The 18,081-nt window shown below is 33.8% G+C and overlaps 2 protein-coding genes across 2 annotated transcripts; both read left to right on the forward strand.

Moving 5' to 3' along the window:
* Positions 1-1,355: 1,355 nt before the first annotated feature.
* On the forward strand, positions 1,356-12,648 carry LOC129942488 (apyrase-like). Its single transcript, XM_056051463.1, has 7 exons — positions 1,356-1,656; positions 10,328-10,553; positions 10,637-10,834; positions 10,909-11,317; positions 11,713-11,970; positions 12,033-12,390; positions 12,455-12,648. The coding sequence occupies exons 1-7, from the start codon at positions 1,535-1,537 to the stop codon at positions 12,549-12,551; spliced, it is 1,668 nt and encodes a 555-aa protein (XP_055907438.1). The 5' UTR covers positions 1,356-1,534; the 3' UTR covers positions 12,552-12,648.
* A 383-nt stretch (positions 12,649-13,031) lies between these two features.
* LOC129948832 (apyrase-like) lies at positions 13,032-15,722 on the forward strand. The gene is made up of 5 exons (XM_056059919.1): positions 13,032-13,095; positions 14,275-14,432; positions 14,882-14,978; positions 15,043-15,400; positions 15,626-15,722. Exons 1-5 carry the CDS (start codon positions 13,032-13,034, stop codon positions 15,720-15,722), a joined length of 774 nt encoding a protein of 257 aa, XP_055915894.1.
* Positions 15,723-18,081: the final 2,359 nt, after the last annotated feature.

Genomic DNA, 18,081 nt, shown 5'->3' on the forward strand with positions numbered 1-18,081 from the left:
TCTCTGAATGAGATGACGGAACAGTTTAACATTCACCTCATTTGGGTGCCGGGCCACAGAGACATTCCGGGAAATTGCAAAGCCGATGAGCTCGCCGGAACACTTCTGCCTTATGTTAGACAAAAACATAACATAGGAACACCACTTTCTACATGCAAATATCTTCTCAAGCAATATGCTCTAGAATCAACAAATGCTTGATGGTCACAAAGTAACACCTGCCTAGCAACCAAGCAAATATGGCCAAGTATTGACTTAAAACGGTCAAAAAGCTTGTTATCACTGAGCAGACAAAGTATAAGCTCTACAATTGGAGTAATAACGGGACACTGCCTCATAGGAAGACATGCTCTGAGGCTAGGGGTCTACACAAATGACTTCTGTAGAAGCTGCATGGACGAGGAGGAAGAGGAAACAGTCCAACACCTTCTGTGTACATGTCTAGCACTCTCCATTAGAAGGAATAACTTTCTCGGTAATCCCTTCTTCGATAACACCAGTGAACTGGCAACGATTGACACAAACGTCTCTCTAACTTTATTAAAAGTACAAAATGGTTTGTTTGAATTCATTACTCTCCCATGAGTAACCTCATTAGTGGTATCACAATGGACCCTTGAGGTCTACGTGTGTCAATGACATCTGGAAAGCCACTCCAACCTAACCTAACCTTAAGGTATGAATAAATTTGATCACTATTTTTACCTTATTTTGCTGGACTATAAGACATATTCTAGAAAGAAACCCGTTCAGTTCAATTTCAATGAATGATTTAATAAGTTATATAAGCCCTTCATAGTTTTTAGAAGATATTGAAAAATCTTCTTGTAATCTTAATTACTGAGTGCATCTCGAGCTGTATAGCTTTGTCAGTTTGTCGAAATAAAGATTCATCTTTTTTTTTAAATATTACATTCAATTTAAAATATACAAGCTATACATTTCCTAAATTTCTAAGTCTTAAAGTAAAACTAAATAATTATTCTCATATTCCAATATATCATATGCCATAAAGGGTAGGTACTCGTATATATTGTAATTTTGTATGTAAATATGTACATAAATATTGATGTGATTAACGTTTTATAATATTTTATCACAAGTAAGATCTTTAGTTTTCTTTTCAAAACTGATTGTACATCATAAATGATTAAAATAGTTTCAGAGTCCATTTATCAATTTACTTATTTAAGATTAAGAATTCAGCAAACGCTTATCATAATTTATAAACCTTATTAGATTTCTTATACTTTTACAATTCAATTGAGTTCTACACTTTATCTAGTAGCTCTTGGCGCAAACGCCAGTTATGGATAATCAACATCATCACGAAGTAAAATCGAAACATTGTTTTAAAATTTATCATTAGTTTTGCCCGATCTGCCAGCAGAAGCAGGCGTTAAACTCGAAACAAAGTAACGATCAAAAATTCAAACAGTGTCGGGCGCGGGCGGCTGAAATTATATATTACTCGTAGTTATAATTTTTTAAACGGCTTCCAGGGTTAAATCGCTAATTAGTTACAAATTAAACTATGGATTCTTTAAAAAACGTCATTGGACTATTTTTTATTTTAGTATTAAGTTCGTTGTCATCGTCGGTTCGTTCGGATTTGTTTCCCTTGTCAATTATTCATATTAATGATTTTCATGCAAGGTAAAAGTTGTTATTTGTTTTAATTCACTAGGATTAAATATGTTTTTCAAAAAGTCATCTAAAACATCAAAGTACTATAAATAAGAAAATATTGTAGATGAATATTAAATATAACGAAATAGTGTAGTTTTGAAAAAAATTTCAAACAGATAATACACAGTTTGGATAGATCTAAGTTAATTTCTTAGATTGGGATCGTTTCAAAGTACACTTTCACATACTTAACTCTTTTTGAGAACTAGCGTAAGAAAAGAGTTTTGAAATTAGTCTCCTTACCTACAAACTTGGCTTGTCTTAAAAAAATATCTATATTCGAATAAAACTATATACATACAACAAAAGTATGTAATATAATAAAATATAGAAATATGTTTAATTGTACGTACAACTTTGAATATAAACTTAATCGTGTCAATCACAATTTCGGGATATATTTTTTAATACTTTCAACTGATTTGTGAATATCTTGATTTAAGGTCAAATTTCTTTGATAGGTATTTTAAAAATAATCAATTTTCGACCTTGAGTGTGCATATTTTTGAACATTAATGAATCGATAATGAAAAAATAGTACTTCAGAATCGTAATCAATATTTAAGAGATGTTGAAAAACCTTTCAAGGTTTTCAGCTTTCTTATTTTTAACACTATAAGTAAAATTAGATCTTGTTTTGATTGTTATTTATAAAACATTTTTTAACTTCGGTTCAATTTGTCGAATTGAACATTTTGCAATTCCTAGACGTTTCAAGGGCCTAGAATCTAAATTAAAGATTTTTAGAGAGATATTTGTGCTTGCGTCAGTACCTTTTTTCGTCGGCTATATCTCAGGAAGAATCAGATATATCGATTTCAAATAAATTTTGTTTTACTGATAGTAACATCAAAAGATGCATGAAGTTCTTTGTAAGAAATTGAGATGGTGTTTTTTTTTAGTATAGCAATCAAAGAAAAAGTGGAAAAATTAGCTGACTTCCAATATCTCTCGAACCAATAACGCTAGTGGCTTCAATTGAATTTATTTAATACATTGTGACGTGATACGTGGTATAAATTCAACTATTTTGCGAACGAAAAAAAACATGAAAACTTTTCAACACAACTATAAACTGATTACAAATGGTTTTCGTTTAAATTGTTATAAGACCAAAGAAAGATTTTGATTTTTTACTTACTCAAAATATTGTTATTAATATTTTATGAAACTTTTGGGCTCTTTTTACTTCTTTGTATTAGAAAAAATTGTGGGCTATTTGTCATGAAAAATAATACTTCGACTTTTAAAAAAGTACTTACTTACTTAGGTAATCAGACCTGTTAAGTCCTTTGGGGACCATTTAAGGGGGATAGGGCCTCTACTACGCCTACGCGCCATCGTTTGCGGATTCATGTTTCAGCTCCTTCTAAGTCTTGCCTAGTGAATCTGATTCCTTCTCGACTGTCCTGTGCCACGTCCTTCTATGAAGGACCTAATTGGATATTCGGTTTGGCCAGAAAATCCTTAGGAACCTTCGAGGTGCTGCACCCATAAAGAAGTACAGATTCGACATTTCTTGCGAAACAGTCTTAGCTTTTTTCTCAAGCTGATAGAGTTATTCCACCACTCTTTCGACAGCATACCGAACGGATCTTTTGCTTTTCCGATGCGGCAGATGACGTCTTGTTCGGTTCGCCTCCACTTTTTCCACTGGTTGTCAGGAAATATTTATTTAAAAGGATGGTCGGGTTCCGAGGCTGATCATTTTTTTCCCGGAATTACATTTTCAGCCCCACGATTTCTGCTTCTCTCTCCACACTTGTTGTCATTTAATGGCGATCCATGATCCTATGAGAGAATAAGCCAACATCGTCCGCATAATCCAAGTGCTTTAAATAGAATGTTAAAGTTTGCTGGATCCCTCCACCATTTGGCAAAGCTGCCCGCAGTACATCGCTTATCACCAGCAAAAACAACGGGAAGGTTCAGCCAATATAAGGGACTTCATTTGCAGTCATCTTCATTCTTTAAACGTAAATTTTGGCCAAGGCAACTAGTTAGTTTTTCAAGTGTCATGAATTTAATTTCAGATTTAGAACTTTACTTCGCATATCTCTTTAGGTTCATAGTACAAAAAGTACCAACAAAATTACTCTCTTTAAAACACCCCTTAGGCAAGCTACAAGTCCACCACGACTTGTATTTTGTATTGCAAGCAAATATTAGTTATTTCTTTTCCAAATTGACAAGGAACCCTTTATTAGAAAGCATTAAATAAATTTGTGCAGAAAATAAATAAATCATAGCGTAATAAAGTGCAGCTTTCAGTTGAATGAAAAAAACATTATCAACGGTCATTTTGATAGAGTAGACTTGACTTGATATTAGGGACATTTTTCTTGACTAACTTTCCAGTCAACTTTCCACTAAAGTTGCCTTAATTGGAAGTTATTTATTGGCACCTGGCCAATCAGATACTAGAAACTTGCCTAACTTTCAAGTCCTTTTGTCGTCTGAATCGGCCTAATATTGGCGACAGAATACAACCCTGTCTGACTGAAAAAAGTGTTCAAATATTGTTGGTATGGTAAAAAAGGTTAGTATTTGGGTGCACTGGTCGACCAACAGCGAGCCCAACATTCACTGCAAAGCCAGGACGATTGAAAAATATTCTACAATTGTTTATATTGATTTAATTGATCTTATCAACACAACGTTTCGAACTTCATTTGGACGACACAATGACTCTTGAATTCACCTCACGATAATCCAATGGATTATTTTCTCTGGGTTCTTTTATAAAGCAAGGTCCTCACTTAAAAAAATCCATTGACGGAAAGTGGGTTAAAATACCAGCAAGTTAAGTTTGGGCAGCTTGAGATTCGTTTTTTTTAACGTCTCAAGGGAATCCTAAAGGTAAAAGGAGGGCATTTCAAGTCAAAGTGAATGGATTCTGAATTTTTGATTATCTTCAAAAATTCTGTTCATTGAAATAAATACAAATTATTATTTTAACCGAATTTATGGACTTTTGAATTGATTACACTTCGAGTACCGAAGCCATATTCCAGTGCATTAAATCAGTTCTTATACAAATTCAGTTGGTATAAGAATTTATTAATATTTTGTTGATTGATGGCTAGAGTTTGATAATCTAAAGTTAACATTCGTCAAATGTTATTCGTTAATAAAGATTTATAACAGATACTTACGTTTTAATAAAATTACTAAGCACTTTTATGATATAAATAAGCACAATGTCAGAATTAAATCGATAAGGTTAATTTTTGCAGAATCGATCTATAGTGGAACTGGTTTTGTGCTTAACAAAATTGCGATCTTGTTACGATTAGGAAGATAATTTATGGTATTGTAGATAAGTTTATTATTATCAAGACATGTGGTCACCCAGTTTATTGTTTAAATACAATTAATTGTAATTAACTCTTGTTTAACAAAAATGAATGCAAAATACATATTAACAATTTTTCGAGTACTTCAACATTCGCAATTGATTTTTACGTCATTATCACAAGTTTCGGAAATCATTCACTAAACTTATAGATAGTTCTTAAGGCTTTAATATGACACGTTTTAACTGATTTAAAATAAAAAAATTGGTCGATTATATGGTCGTAAAAATACGGCTTAAATTTGAAGTATCCTTTAGGAACAAATACTTATCAATATTTGCCCTAATCTCTTTTAAGTATAAATGGATTTATAATTGAAAAATAACTTTAAATTAATTGCTTTAATAGAACCAGGAGCGGTCGGGTCTTTATCTACTTCAATGCCCCTGAGATTAGATACTAAATGACTCCGATAGATTCAAATATAATTGGGCTCAGATACGTAACATATTTCCTATCAAAAATCGGCACCGCTGACAAAAAGAAGGTTCATCACATAAGGAAACTAGCTATAGTGTCATTTATTGAAGTTAAAAAATCTACATACATACACTTGAAAAATAAGTCAAATCACTTTGCTTAACTTTGTATTATGTTTATAATCCAAAGTAGTTTTCTTGTCTATATAACATATGAATAGCGTAATGGAAAGAGTGGGGGGCAAATTTAGACGACATAAGAGACTTGAAAGTAAGCCAAGTTTCAAGTATCTGATTGGCCAATTAAGGCAACTTCATTGAAAAGTTAACTGAAAAGTTAGTAAAGAATGGGCATGTTCAGACAACATAAGGGACTTCATTTGCAGTCAACTGCATTTCTTGAACGTACATTTTGACCAAGTCAACTATTCAGCTTTTAAAGTGTCATAAAATTCAAACTCAGAACTTTACTTCCCTAACTTATACCTTCAGTTTACTGTACAAAAACTACCAAAAACATTATTATCTACAAAACACTCCTCAGGCAAGCTACATGTCGATCCCAATTTGCATTTCGTATTTTAAAGAAATATTACTTATTTCTTTTTCAATTTGACGAGAAACCCTTTTACACAAAATATTAAATGAAATTATGAAAAATATATAAATCGTAGAGACATAAATTTCAACTTTCAATTAATTAAAAAAAAAACATGATCGATTGTCATTCTGACACAAGTTGATGTGACTTGATGGTTAGGGAGATTTTTCTTGACTAACTTTCCAGTCAAGTTTCCAATAAAGTTGCCTTAATTGGAAGGCAATTTCTTGGCAGCTGGCCAATCAGATACTAGAAACTTGCCTTACTTTCAAGTTCCTTATGTCGCCTGAACCTGCCCAATAATCTCCCTAACTATCAAATCAAGCCTACTAATGTCAAAATGACAGTTGATCATGTTTTTTCAATTAACTGAAAGCTGAACTTTATTTTATTTCTCTATGATTCATATATTTTCTGCACAATTCCATTTAATGTTTTGTAAAAAAGGGTTCCTTCTAAGATTGGAAAATAAATAAGTAAAATTACTTTACAATACAAAATAAAAATGGTGATAAACTTTTGGCTTACCTAGAGACTGTTTTGTAAACAATAATGTCTTTGGTTTTTGTACGATGAACTAAAGGGATAGGTTAGTGAATAAAGTTCTGAATTTGAAATTTATGGCACTTGAAAAATTAACTAGTTGCTTTAGTCCAAATTATGTTTAAAGAATGCAGTGGACCGCAAATGAAGTCCCTTATGTTATCTGAACCTGCCAACCAGAGTTCTTGGATAAAGCAAAAACCACTAGATACGTTATCAAAAAGTTGAGATGCGATGGCGGTAGAGAGTTCAACGATCAAGAAGTTACCAATTGTCAAAATTTGGAATCCAAAAATTCCAGTCGCAGAAAAGAAAACCGGACAATTGTGGAAGCAGCGAAAAGGATGACAATTTCGAGTGAGTTTCAAAAATTATTAGGGGCGGAGTCATATAATACAGCAGTATATGTCTTAAATCGCATGGGACCGACAACTATAGAAAACAAGAAATATTTGAAATATATGGTATCGAAAGCAATTTTATAATCTTTCATAATTACGTACTCGTATTTTTAGCACTGAATATTATGTTGACATATTGAAGGATTTTCCAAAGAAGTTTGATGAAAAGGCAATAGACAGAAGAATGGTTAGTTACGTGAACGAAAAAGATAGATTTCAAGTCTGGATTCCAAAGTATAAAAAATTGTATGTATAGCCATAATGTGGTTTGCAAGCCTGAAGAAGTTTGCACTTCGAAAACTGAGAGTGCATTTCTAGAAGAAGTCATAATGAGATACATTTTTAAAAGAAAATGTTGAAATTTTGGTCACATAAAAAGCATAAGTGCTGAAAGGATTGCTACTCCCGTTGTTCTTTTTGGAATTGATTAAGAACATTCGGTTAGACATCAAGAAAGAAATGTCTGGTTTTAGAAATTTGTACTGAAGATATAAATTCCAACAAGATCAGAATATCTGATGATAGTTCAAGAATCATCTTAAGAGCCAAAGTCATACCCAGAAGCTATGATATCAGCCCATAGTGAACAGTAGCTCTTAGCTTTGAGAGTAATGTTATCATCTTTTGAAGAAAACAAAACTATTGGAGCTTGTTAAATAGCCAGCAAATCAAAAAGGAGATCAAAATCGATGGGTTTGTCGTGTGAGAATACAGGGAAAGATGAGAATCGGCAATACAAAGCAAGACTTGTTGCGAAAGAATATCTTCAACAAAAAGCTATTGATTACGATGAAGGATTTAGTTTTATCGTATCTGTTAAGAATGAACATTCAACAATTTGACGTTTTAACATTTTACTACCGTATTTTTGAGGAGGAAGTACATATATTTGGAGCTGCCTGAAGGAACTAAAAATGGAACCGGCAGAGTATGTCGGTTGGAATGCAGCTTCATGGAGACTGCAGGACTTAAGAACAGCAATGCTGATCGAAGTTTATTTTAATTTTACTGTTGTGGAAAAGTTCTTTACTTTTTTTTACTTTAGGGATTTATGTTGACGATGGATTTAAAATTTCAGTCCAATATTTGGACAATTTTAAACAAAAACAAAAAATGGATGATAAGATAAAAATTCAAAGCTTGACAAATTGAAAGAATCAGTTCCATATCCAGAAGTTGTTTTGACCTTGTTGCATCTAGCAACAGTTGCATGGTGTGATATCGTTTTTGCAGTAAGTTAGTCAGCAATCTGCAGCATCCAGAGTGACTGGAACAGCGTTAAACGTACAGGTGATCTTCAAACAAGACGATAGTGAACTTTAACGTCGTACCATATCAAGAACTAAGCTGAAAAAATGGCTGTAAGTGAAGGTGCTACAGAAGCCATGCGACTAAAACGGTTATAAGAAAAACTATTGTATGAAAGAAACTGGTACCTATGATATATGTTGATATTGCTAGTGCTGTTGAACTAGGAAAGATTGCCGATTTTCTTAAGAGAACAAATCATATCGAAGTTTCAAATCTTTACATTCGGGAACGCGTTCTGATGACCAGATCTGCTTAGTTAGAAACGGCTTTTAGGGGGACAAATTTTAAATGCGGAACCAATGCCTTTGACTACTATTCTGCCGACCATTAGGTTAGAAATTCCATGAATATAACAAAATATTCACTTATTGTGGTAAAGACTTGTATGTAGTGAACATCAAATAATCTATTCAAAAAATCTTAACGCTGTTAAGACATAGAAACTCACAGATATTCGCAAACCTCTCATTCGATCGTCAATATTAAGAAGAACTTGGCAGTTTTTGAATCAAATCGATAGCTTCCATAGAAATCGTTGTCATCCATTTAAAAGAGATCGATTCGAGTTAATTAACACTTTTGTTTTCTGTTGGGCGGGGCGATTTTAACATCCAAAAAAAATATCTAAATTTTGATCAATTCTAAAGTCAACGGAATTTTTTTTTTATTTTTCCAAATGTCTCGAAATGATATTTTCTTCATTAGTTTATTTATTTTTATTTTATAGAGATAAAACTAGAGCGTATTCATAGACGTTTGCTAAACTCTTGCAAGTCCAGAGTTAAGGCTTTTTACAAATAAATTTAAACCTAAGTTTAGAGCTAAACTTGTGCTTTAACTACAAACATAGGAAATGATGGAGTCCCAGCACGTAACTTCATACAACCGAGTTTAGCCGATACAATCGAGCATTGGCAGCACACATTTTGGTTTAATCGAGTGTCCTCGATTGTTTCTCCAGATTTGGCAGTACACAAACTTCAAATTGACGTTTGAAACAAAAGTTTTCACTCGACAGACATTAGTTTAGTTATGGTCGGCAGTGATTTTTGTATAATAAAAATAAAAAAACAAAATAATATGTCAATGAATACAAAACTGAGATTTTGACCAATTTTATGAGTTCTCACGTTGGTTTAGCGAGGGGGAATTCTTAAAACTGCCCAAGGAAGAAAAAATAGCAATGTGCTGTGGGGAAAACTGATTGAATCCCTAAAGCTGTAGAACTGGTGGAACTAATGTTCTTCTTCTGGAAGATCTTACGAGCTGAGTATCGTGTGAAAACATTCCTTGTTGACTCTAAACTGCTGCACAAAGCTAAACAAAAATGTTTTACAAATGTTATACATGATCTTTCTTTTCTTTTTGAATATTTACTCATTTTCACTCAATTCGATTGGGTTGCTATTATCTCTAAAATATCTTCTTTTGATTTAAGCTGAACCGAAGAAGTAAATAATAACAAACAAATGTAATGTAAACTTGCTGTCCAGAAAAATGTCAACTTTAAAACACAGCGCAGCGTTGCCAACTTTTTGAGAGTCAATTTGGGAAATGACAGCACAAAACAAATTTGGAAATATAACAATATTTTATTTTGTCATTTGAAGTATAATTGTAGTAGAGCACAACCTTAACCTGGGGTTTTACTAAACACAGCTAGGATATTGACCATAGAGATAATTTATTTCCTCTACGATATTGACTATGAAAAAGAGCTGCGTTTAATCAAGCAATAAGCCTTAAACTATTGATCAAGAAACCAGGACTTAAGTAATCTTCTATGAATAAGCCCCATAGGTTATGTCGAGTTGATTTTAAGACTCCAGACTATCGTTTAAAAATGGGTTTAAATTGTCTTTGAATAACATAAACCGCAGTTTAATTTAGAAAAGACAAAATCAAAGCTTAATAAAGAGATATGAATATGTACCTACTCAAACGTTGTAGCCATTTGATAACTTCAAAGTTGCTGGTCTTTAATTAAAAAATGTTTTTTTTTTTCAGATTTGAACCTACTGATACCTTTGGTGGCACTTGTGATGATGGTGAAGAATGTATCGGAGGCTACGCACGGACAGTTTACACAGTGCGCCGTCTATTGGAGCAACAAAAACACAACAATGCCATTTATTTAAATGCTGGTGATAGTTTCCAAGGGACTCTTTGGTACAACATAGGTCGATGGAAAGTGACAAGTCAGTTTCTTAATATGCTTCCAGCTGATGCAATGGTTGGTTATTATTTCAGCAAACTTTTAAAAAGGCTTCGAGTTTCAATACAAACTATACGAGTTTCACTTTTATTATAACGTAGACTATTGGAAACCATGAATTTGATCATAAAATCGAAGGATTGGTTCCATTTCTGGAAACAATAAATTCACCAATGGTGGCAGCAAATATTGATGCTTCAGAGGAGCCAACAATGCAAGGACTTTATCAAAATTCCATAATAATCGAAAGAAGTGGAAGAAAAATTGGTATTATTGGAGTTGTTTTGGCAACATTTTATGTTAGTTGAGCTTCAAGACTTTAGAAATTCAAAGAATAACTTTTTATTGAAATGTTTAATTAAATTTTCAATAGGACCTTGCTGATACTGGAAATCTTAAGTTTCTCAATGAAAGTGACGTTATTATTGAAGAAGCTCAAAAATTGAAGCAACAAGGTGTCAATATTATAATTGCACTCACTCACTGTGGCTATGATGTTGATCAGATAATTGCCGAACACGCAGGAGCTGAAATCGACATCATTGTTGGGTCTCATTCACATACCTTTCTTTATACTGGTGATGTTATGCCCGGACCTGACACGCCTAGAGGAGACTATCCGACGGAAATAATTCACAAGGATAGTGGTCATCGGGTTTTGATTGTTCAGGCGGCTGCCTATGCTAAATATGTAGGAAATATAACGCTTTTCTTCGATGACAATGGAGATGTGGTGTCTTATGAAGGCGCACCTATCTACATGAGCAAAGATGTGGAAGAAGGTAAATATTTTATAATTTGTTTTGTTCAGAAATGTATCAAATTTATTATGCTTCTACGCGGGATAACCATTTTAACTCGTAGTGTGGCTGTTAGTGCTTAGGACTGTCATGTCAGAGTACTTGGGTTCAATCCCTGCCTTAAGTTTTTTGTCACGGGTACACTCTCTTTCGTAGAATTGACAAATCCTCTAAGAGTATTTCTTGTCATGAAAAGTGTATTCCCAATAAGCCCTTCGGGTATAGCGTAAAAACGTAGGTCCCTTTCACTCCTGACATTACTCGCACGCAGGAATGTTTGAGAGTTGGAAGTTTTCTTAGAAATGTTGTGTCAGCTAATTTATTTATTTTTTATCCATTTGAACTTATTGTTAAACAGTGCGTTAATAATTTTTTAGACAAAGAAGTCCTTGAAGCAATTGCTCCTTGGAAGGAAATTGTTGACGAAAAAGGAAATGTGATTGTTGGATCATCGAGGGTGGCCTTGGAAAAGTGGCCATGTGAATCTGGAGAGTGTAATCTTGGAAATTTCTTCGCCGACGCATTGGTACATGTATTTATTAATGCTTCCACATTTTCACAAGAGAATAAATGGACAAATGTCTCTATAGCACTTGTTAATGCGGGTGCATTAAGGGTTCCCCTTAACAAAGGAAGTAAGAATGTGTCTCGGCTTGATCTTATAGTTTACCTTCATATTAGACATTTTTCCCTACAGATCTCACATACGCACACGTTGTAACAATGTCTCCGTTTGAAAATTCACTAATAGCTTTAAACTTAAAGGGACAATACTTATTGGATACATTGGAATATAGTGTAAATCTAGTAGAAGCCGAAAATGGAATTCTCAGCTCTCGAAATATGCTTCAAGTGTCGGGTCTTAGAATAGTATACAATTTTAAGAATCCCCCAGGCAAACGAGTTCAAGATGTACAAGTAAAATGTTCAGATTGTGATATACCAAGATATCTACCCTTGGACAAAGATCAGGTGTACCGGATCGTTACAGCTGATTTTCTTGCTAACGGCGGAGATGGATTTACAACGTTAGCTGCTAAGGGCACAGACCATGAGTAAGTTAATTTCAATTTAAATGTTTTGTTTTATTAAAACAATTTGTGTTTTTTTCTTTTGAAGAAAATATAAAACGGATATAGAAGCTTTAGTTGAATACATAAATGTGGCGCAGCCGATAACCACAGGTCTGGAAGGAAGGATAAAAGTTATTTATTAGAGTCAACCAGTTTTAATGTGTATACATATGTGCCTATAAATATTGTTGTATTTACTTTTATTTAAATTTTGTTGTTAATATATATTTAAGAGTTGAATTCTATTGATTTTTATTTACTGCAAGGAAGCAACTCGTATGACCAAAATATGAATAACAAAAAACTTGAAAAATAGATATTTTTGAAAATGGTGCCTCCTCAAGACCGGTGGCAGGCAGCTTAATGGCATGTAGCCATTTCTCCTGAGGCTGACATTCAAAAGGTGGTTACTCGTGACCCCTCTTCTTTTGCTAGTATAGAAAGGTATTGATACCTAATTCTAAAAAATTGGAAATCAGTCCTTCAACTACTACGGAGAATACACCTCTCTCCAAAGGCAAACACAAATGCCGACCTTCTAAAAGCATTTAAAAGGAAAGGCGGCAAGACGATAATCCCGAAGGCCTTTAGTGAATCATCGGAGGCTAGAAGTAAATCGCAGTATGGTGCTTGTATTGAATGGGCAAAAGCTGTTGCTGACAAAGCAAGCCCCAGCAACGACTTCACGTAAAAGTGAAGTCTTTTGACACCAAAACGGCCTTGTGTATGCAACATTATCTAAAGAGTCATTCGACCTTTAGCGATACCACCAAAAGGGCAAAGTCGTGCGGTTATCGTCAAAAGCAACATTAATGGCTCAGTTCTGATCGATGGCATAAACATCGATACCATCTAGGGTCACCTCCATCGATAAGCTATGGGGGTTGGCATCAAGGTTACGTTAAACACACCGTTTGAGATGTTTAAGGGAAACGCGAAGTTGTGGCTAAAGAAGACATCCCTAGCAACCAAAGAGACGCCATCCTTCAAGTACAGTACAATAGGAACTTCCAGATCTTCCTGAAGGAAAAGATAGATGAAAAACGAATATGAAGAGATTAGTGAGGGCCTGTACTCTGAACGACTAAGATTAAACCTCTTATTCCGCCTTTCCTATCACTGTAGCTTGTTCCAGGCATAAGTTTTGGCGATAAAATAAGTCAATCGCTACATGTAAGATTTGCTAAAAAACGAAAGCCGATATAAAAAAAACTAACACCAGTTGTTATAACATCACCACCTGTCAGGCTACGAAGATTATCTGGCATATAGTAGATTTAAAGCCCTCAAGATGCTTGATACCTCTCAGCAGATTGCATAAAAGCTCGATAATTCGTGTCATAAACGAACACTGTCTAAAAGGAAAGCACGCCACGCGTATAGGTGTATTCTCAAATATTTTTACAGAAGCTGTACGGACGAGGAAAAAATAGTTCTTAACCTCCTCTGTAACTGCCCTGGTGCTCTAGCTCAAAGGCGTAGGACCTACTTAGGAATACTCTTCTATAACGATCTTAAATACACAAGCTTCGTTTGTCTTTTACGCTTCGTACTGAAAAAAAACCTCAAGATTCATGTTGTACCAAAATGGACCAACAATTGACTCCACCCGGACAGCCACTTCAACCTAAGCACCAATTATCGAGATAGAGTTGAAGATCGAGAGTAGAATTTATAGAATGTTGTCCAAAAATTGATACTTACTTTACTTTATCCATTATTTCAGCATATCTGTTCTTTTTCTCATCATTTTAAGTTCTTTAAGTAGCAGCTTCAGGAGCTTTAATATTATTTTTGCAATACTCAACAATACTGAATTGCTTAAAAGATTTACAAATATAAGCTAATTTGTTCTTATTATTTTAGATGAAGCTATTTTAAAAGCTCTTAAGCCTTGGAAAGAGCTAGTTGATGAAGGTGGTCAAAAGGTTATTGGAGAAACAAGAGTTAAACTTGAGAAATTTGAATGTTCATCCAGAGAATGCAATTTGGGAAATTTCTTTACGGATGCAATGGTTTATGCGGTATGCGTATGATTCAATCCTCATATTTCATGTAGCATTAACAAAAACCTCATAACATTCGCAATTTGAAATTGGATGAAGACAAAATTAACAAATGTAAACTCTGATACAACTGCATCAAAACTCTTTAGGCTCAGTTATTAAGTGTGAGACTTAGTAGATCCGAAGTAGTTTTGTCTACTTTGGGTTTTCTAAGTTGCACTGCACATACTTAAGAATCTAACGAGCTTCTTTAAGACAAGCTCTCTACTGAAAAAATGGGCCTCAAGAACAATTTCATAAGGGATTTGATCAGCAGATTTCTAGATTTCGGAGGTTAAAACTTAATCGTCAGATGCAATCAAACGAAGTTCAGGTATCAGTAAGCGGATCAAATCCATTTTACAGCTTTGTCCGTGTAATCAACTTATTTCTAACAGAAAATCATTTAAAACTATTCTCTTTTTAAGTTCGTCAAAAAAACTCCTTATAATTTTAATTATTGGTCCAATGTAACGATTGCATTAACAACACAAGGTAATTTTCGAGTACCTCTTGAAAAAGGAAGTAAGTAGTATAGAAAACTTTTGAATCATTTCTTTACCCCTTTTAAATGTTTCTTTCATTGTAGTCCTTACTTATTCGCATTTAGTTACGATGTGTCCTTTCGAGAACAATTTCATCGCTTTAAATTTATTTGGAAAACATCTTTTGGAGGTTCTTGAAGTTGGTGTAGCTTCAATGAATTCCAATGCATATAAACCAAGCTCAAGCAGAATGCTGCAAGTTTCAGGACTTAAGGTTACTTACAATATAACAAATCCTAAAGGAGAAAGAGTAAAAGATGTTCAAGTGCGATGTCAGAAATGTGAAATTCCAAAATTTGAAAAACTTTCTGAAGATACAATTTATAGAGTTGTAGTTGCTGACTACCTGGCTAAGGGAAGCAATGGCTTTGGAGTGATAAAGGAGAACGGTTTTGATTTGGAGTAAGCATTATGAGTTTGTTTTGAAATTTTATAAAACATCTTTTGAGTAGGTGAATCAAAATATCTGACAAAATTTGTATTAATAAAATAAGGGAATTAATTAACTGAAAACTCAAGCTAATAAATATAATTTTATTTTTATTGATTTATCAACTCAAGACTCAAAAAATGTTTTAAGGAGAAACTAATGCTAGTTATTACTAATTGGATTTATTTTTTATTTAGAATTGGACCAAACAATTTAGAAGCTTTGATTGATTTTATTGAAGTTAATAATCCAATAGTTGCAGCTGAAGAGGGAAGGATTAAGGTTTTAGTTTAGTATAAACACAATTATAAAGTTTTGATTCTTAATCAATCATTTTATATACCAATAAATTAGAAAAATAAAAAAAATGAATAATGAACTGAAAAATATTTGTTTATTATTTTTCTTACCAAAAAGATATTCATTTGAATTGCTTTTGATTTCATACCTGAAACCAAAGGTACATATGTCAACTAAAATTAGAATATGGAAATTAAGGCCTTGGACGCCCCAAAGTTAAAATGTAATTTTCGGAAGCCAAACCCTTTTTATAAACAAAGATTTCAAGACAATACCTTTAAAATTTTAGGAGAATGTGGCCATCTAAATTTCTGCCATGTACATATTCGAATTAAGGAAGTCGAGGGCTTTTGGATGAACCATATTTGAAATCAGCGAGTTGTAGGCGTCAAGATGCAATACATTTGAACTGGTTTCCCTCCCTTTGATATATTTATGATTTTTGAAACAAATATTATATTAAATGATGAAAATTATATATTTAAGAATTATGATATAAGTTGGATTCCAGCAGTAAAGTCAAACGCATTTTGGAGAGGAAGTGGTGGAGGATTATGGGGATATCGCAAGCTTCTTGATTTTGTTTCTACGAATTGTTTAAAAGTTGAAGAAATAGAAGTATTGGAGCTAATAATAAATGGTACGGTGGTCCACATTATACCTATTTATCTGAACTTTTAACACTGGATGCGAGATTATAACAGGCTCTGCGAAACCCTACAAACTCTAGGTTCAATGAATTTACTTCTGCTTAGAGATTTTAATGCTAGGGTAGGTCAGTCGCAAAATAGCTATATTAGTGGAACTGCGTCAAAAATCTTCAACCACAATCGCAGATCTAAGGATGAAATAAGTGATGCGAAAGGCGCTTAAATATTGGAAATAGCCGATTCTCTGGATGCAAGGATGCTCAACGGAAACTGCAATGACGATCAAAAAGGCGAGTATACATTTATTAGATGAACATCATGCTCAGTAATAGACTATTGCTTTTTGGAAGTTTCTTGCATAGTCTCTGGTACCGAACCAACACAAAACAACTGACGCTGCTTCCAAGGTGAGATGGAAAGATAGATTTCTTAATTTTGTAACTTGCATCACATATGTTGCAAAAACCAATTACAACTAAAGGACCTGACTCAAATGATAGTCAAAGCTTTTCCATCAGGCGTTTAGGCATTGTCAAACCATCCCTGCAGAGGAAATTCAACACATCTTTATTTAAAAATAATCTAAGCAGATGTCAATAAAAAATTTAAACAACTCTGGTTTGAAAAAAGAACAAATCTGGAGCGTCAAAACATTAACGTTTTAAATACTACAAAGTCATCCGCAGAATTTTGGAAAGCCACCAAATCTATCAACCAATTTAATTGCTGCATCACTGAAAGCGTCTGAACTCCGTATTTATTTTACGGAATTACTAAACGCGCCACAATTTGCACTGCTTACACAGTACGCAGCTCCGTATTTCAAAGATGAATTTCTTTATTCTCCACTACTGAGCTTAAAAATGTAATTGAAAATGCCAAAATGGGTAAGGCTCCTGGTGAAGACCGAATTCCAGTAGAGTTTTTTTTTAACAAATGTTCCATAGAATTCTTACCCGTATTGACAGAGGAGTTCAACAGGATTTTTGAGAGCACAGACGTCCCTGAAAGTTTCAAGAATGCAATAATATACCCCTTACACAAAAAAGGGTCTTCTGATGTACCAGAAAATTATAGTGGCATCTCTTTCTTGAATTCTTCCGTAAAGCTTTTCAGTACTCTCATTTTTAATAGGCTTACACATTGGACCGAAGAAATGAAAATTCTTAATGCATTCCAAGCTGGATTTAGAAAGAGCTATTCGACTAAAGACGAAGTATTCGGTTTGATAAACATTGCAGAGTAGTTCAAAGGAAGGAAACAAACACTTTACGTCTTTTTTGGAGTATCCTTGTATCAAGTAAAGTCGTTACCCTTGTCAGAGCGATGTATGAAAATAATGTGGCCTGCGTATGGGATGAGGAGAATATATCTGAAGAGTTTTCAACAGAAATGGGAGTTAAACAAGGCTGTGCGTTAAGCACACTACTACTATTTGTTTTGTTTATTAATGATACCTTGTAGGAGGTCGGAGGAGGAACCCAATTGAATATTTGCGGATGATATTGTTTTTTTTATCGGATTCGGTGGAAGGAATGCAGAGTATGTAATTACTAGCAGTAGAACGTTTTTTGATAAAAACCATGGAGGTTATCACAAATAATTGAACTTCAGTAAAATGAAAGAACAATGCATAAAACTTTCTCTAGTTTAAGTATCACAGACAGCTCAGCAACAGATGAGAAGTTTATAATTTTCTATCT

This window comes from Eupeodes corollae, chromosome 1 (assembly GCF_945859685.1).
Source record: "Eupeodes corollae chromosome 1, idEupCoro1.1, whole genome shotgun sequence".
NCBI classification, from domain to species: Eukaryota; Metazoa; Arthropoda; class Insecta; order Diptera; family Syrphidae; genus Eupeodes; species Eupeodes corollae.

Coding starts and splice junctions, on each gene's coding strand:
- LOC129942488 (XM_056051463.1), top strand. CDS start 1,535: ATGGATTCTTTAAAAAACGTCATTGGACTATTTTTTATTTTAGTATTA. Junction 10,554..10,636: donor TGCTTCCAGCTGATGCAATG/GTTGGTTATTAT, acceptor ATTATAACGTAG/ACTATTGGAAACCATGAATT. Junction 11,318..11,712: donor GAGCAAAGATGTGGAAGAAG/GTAAATATTTTA, acceptor ATAATTTTTTAG/ACAAAGAAGTCCTTGAAGCA.
- LOC129948832 (XM_056059919.1), top strand. CDS start 13,032: ATGGTGCTTGTATTGAATGGGCAAAAGCTGTTGCTGACAAAGCAAGCC. Junction 14,433..14,881: donor CGGATGCAATGGTTTATGCG/GTATGCGTATGA, acceptor TCTCTTTTTAAG/TTCGTCAAAAAAACTCCTTA. Junction 15,401..15,625: donor GAGAACGGTTTTGATTTGGA/GTAAGCATTATG, acceptor TTTTTTATTTAG/AATTGGACCAAACAATTTAG.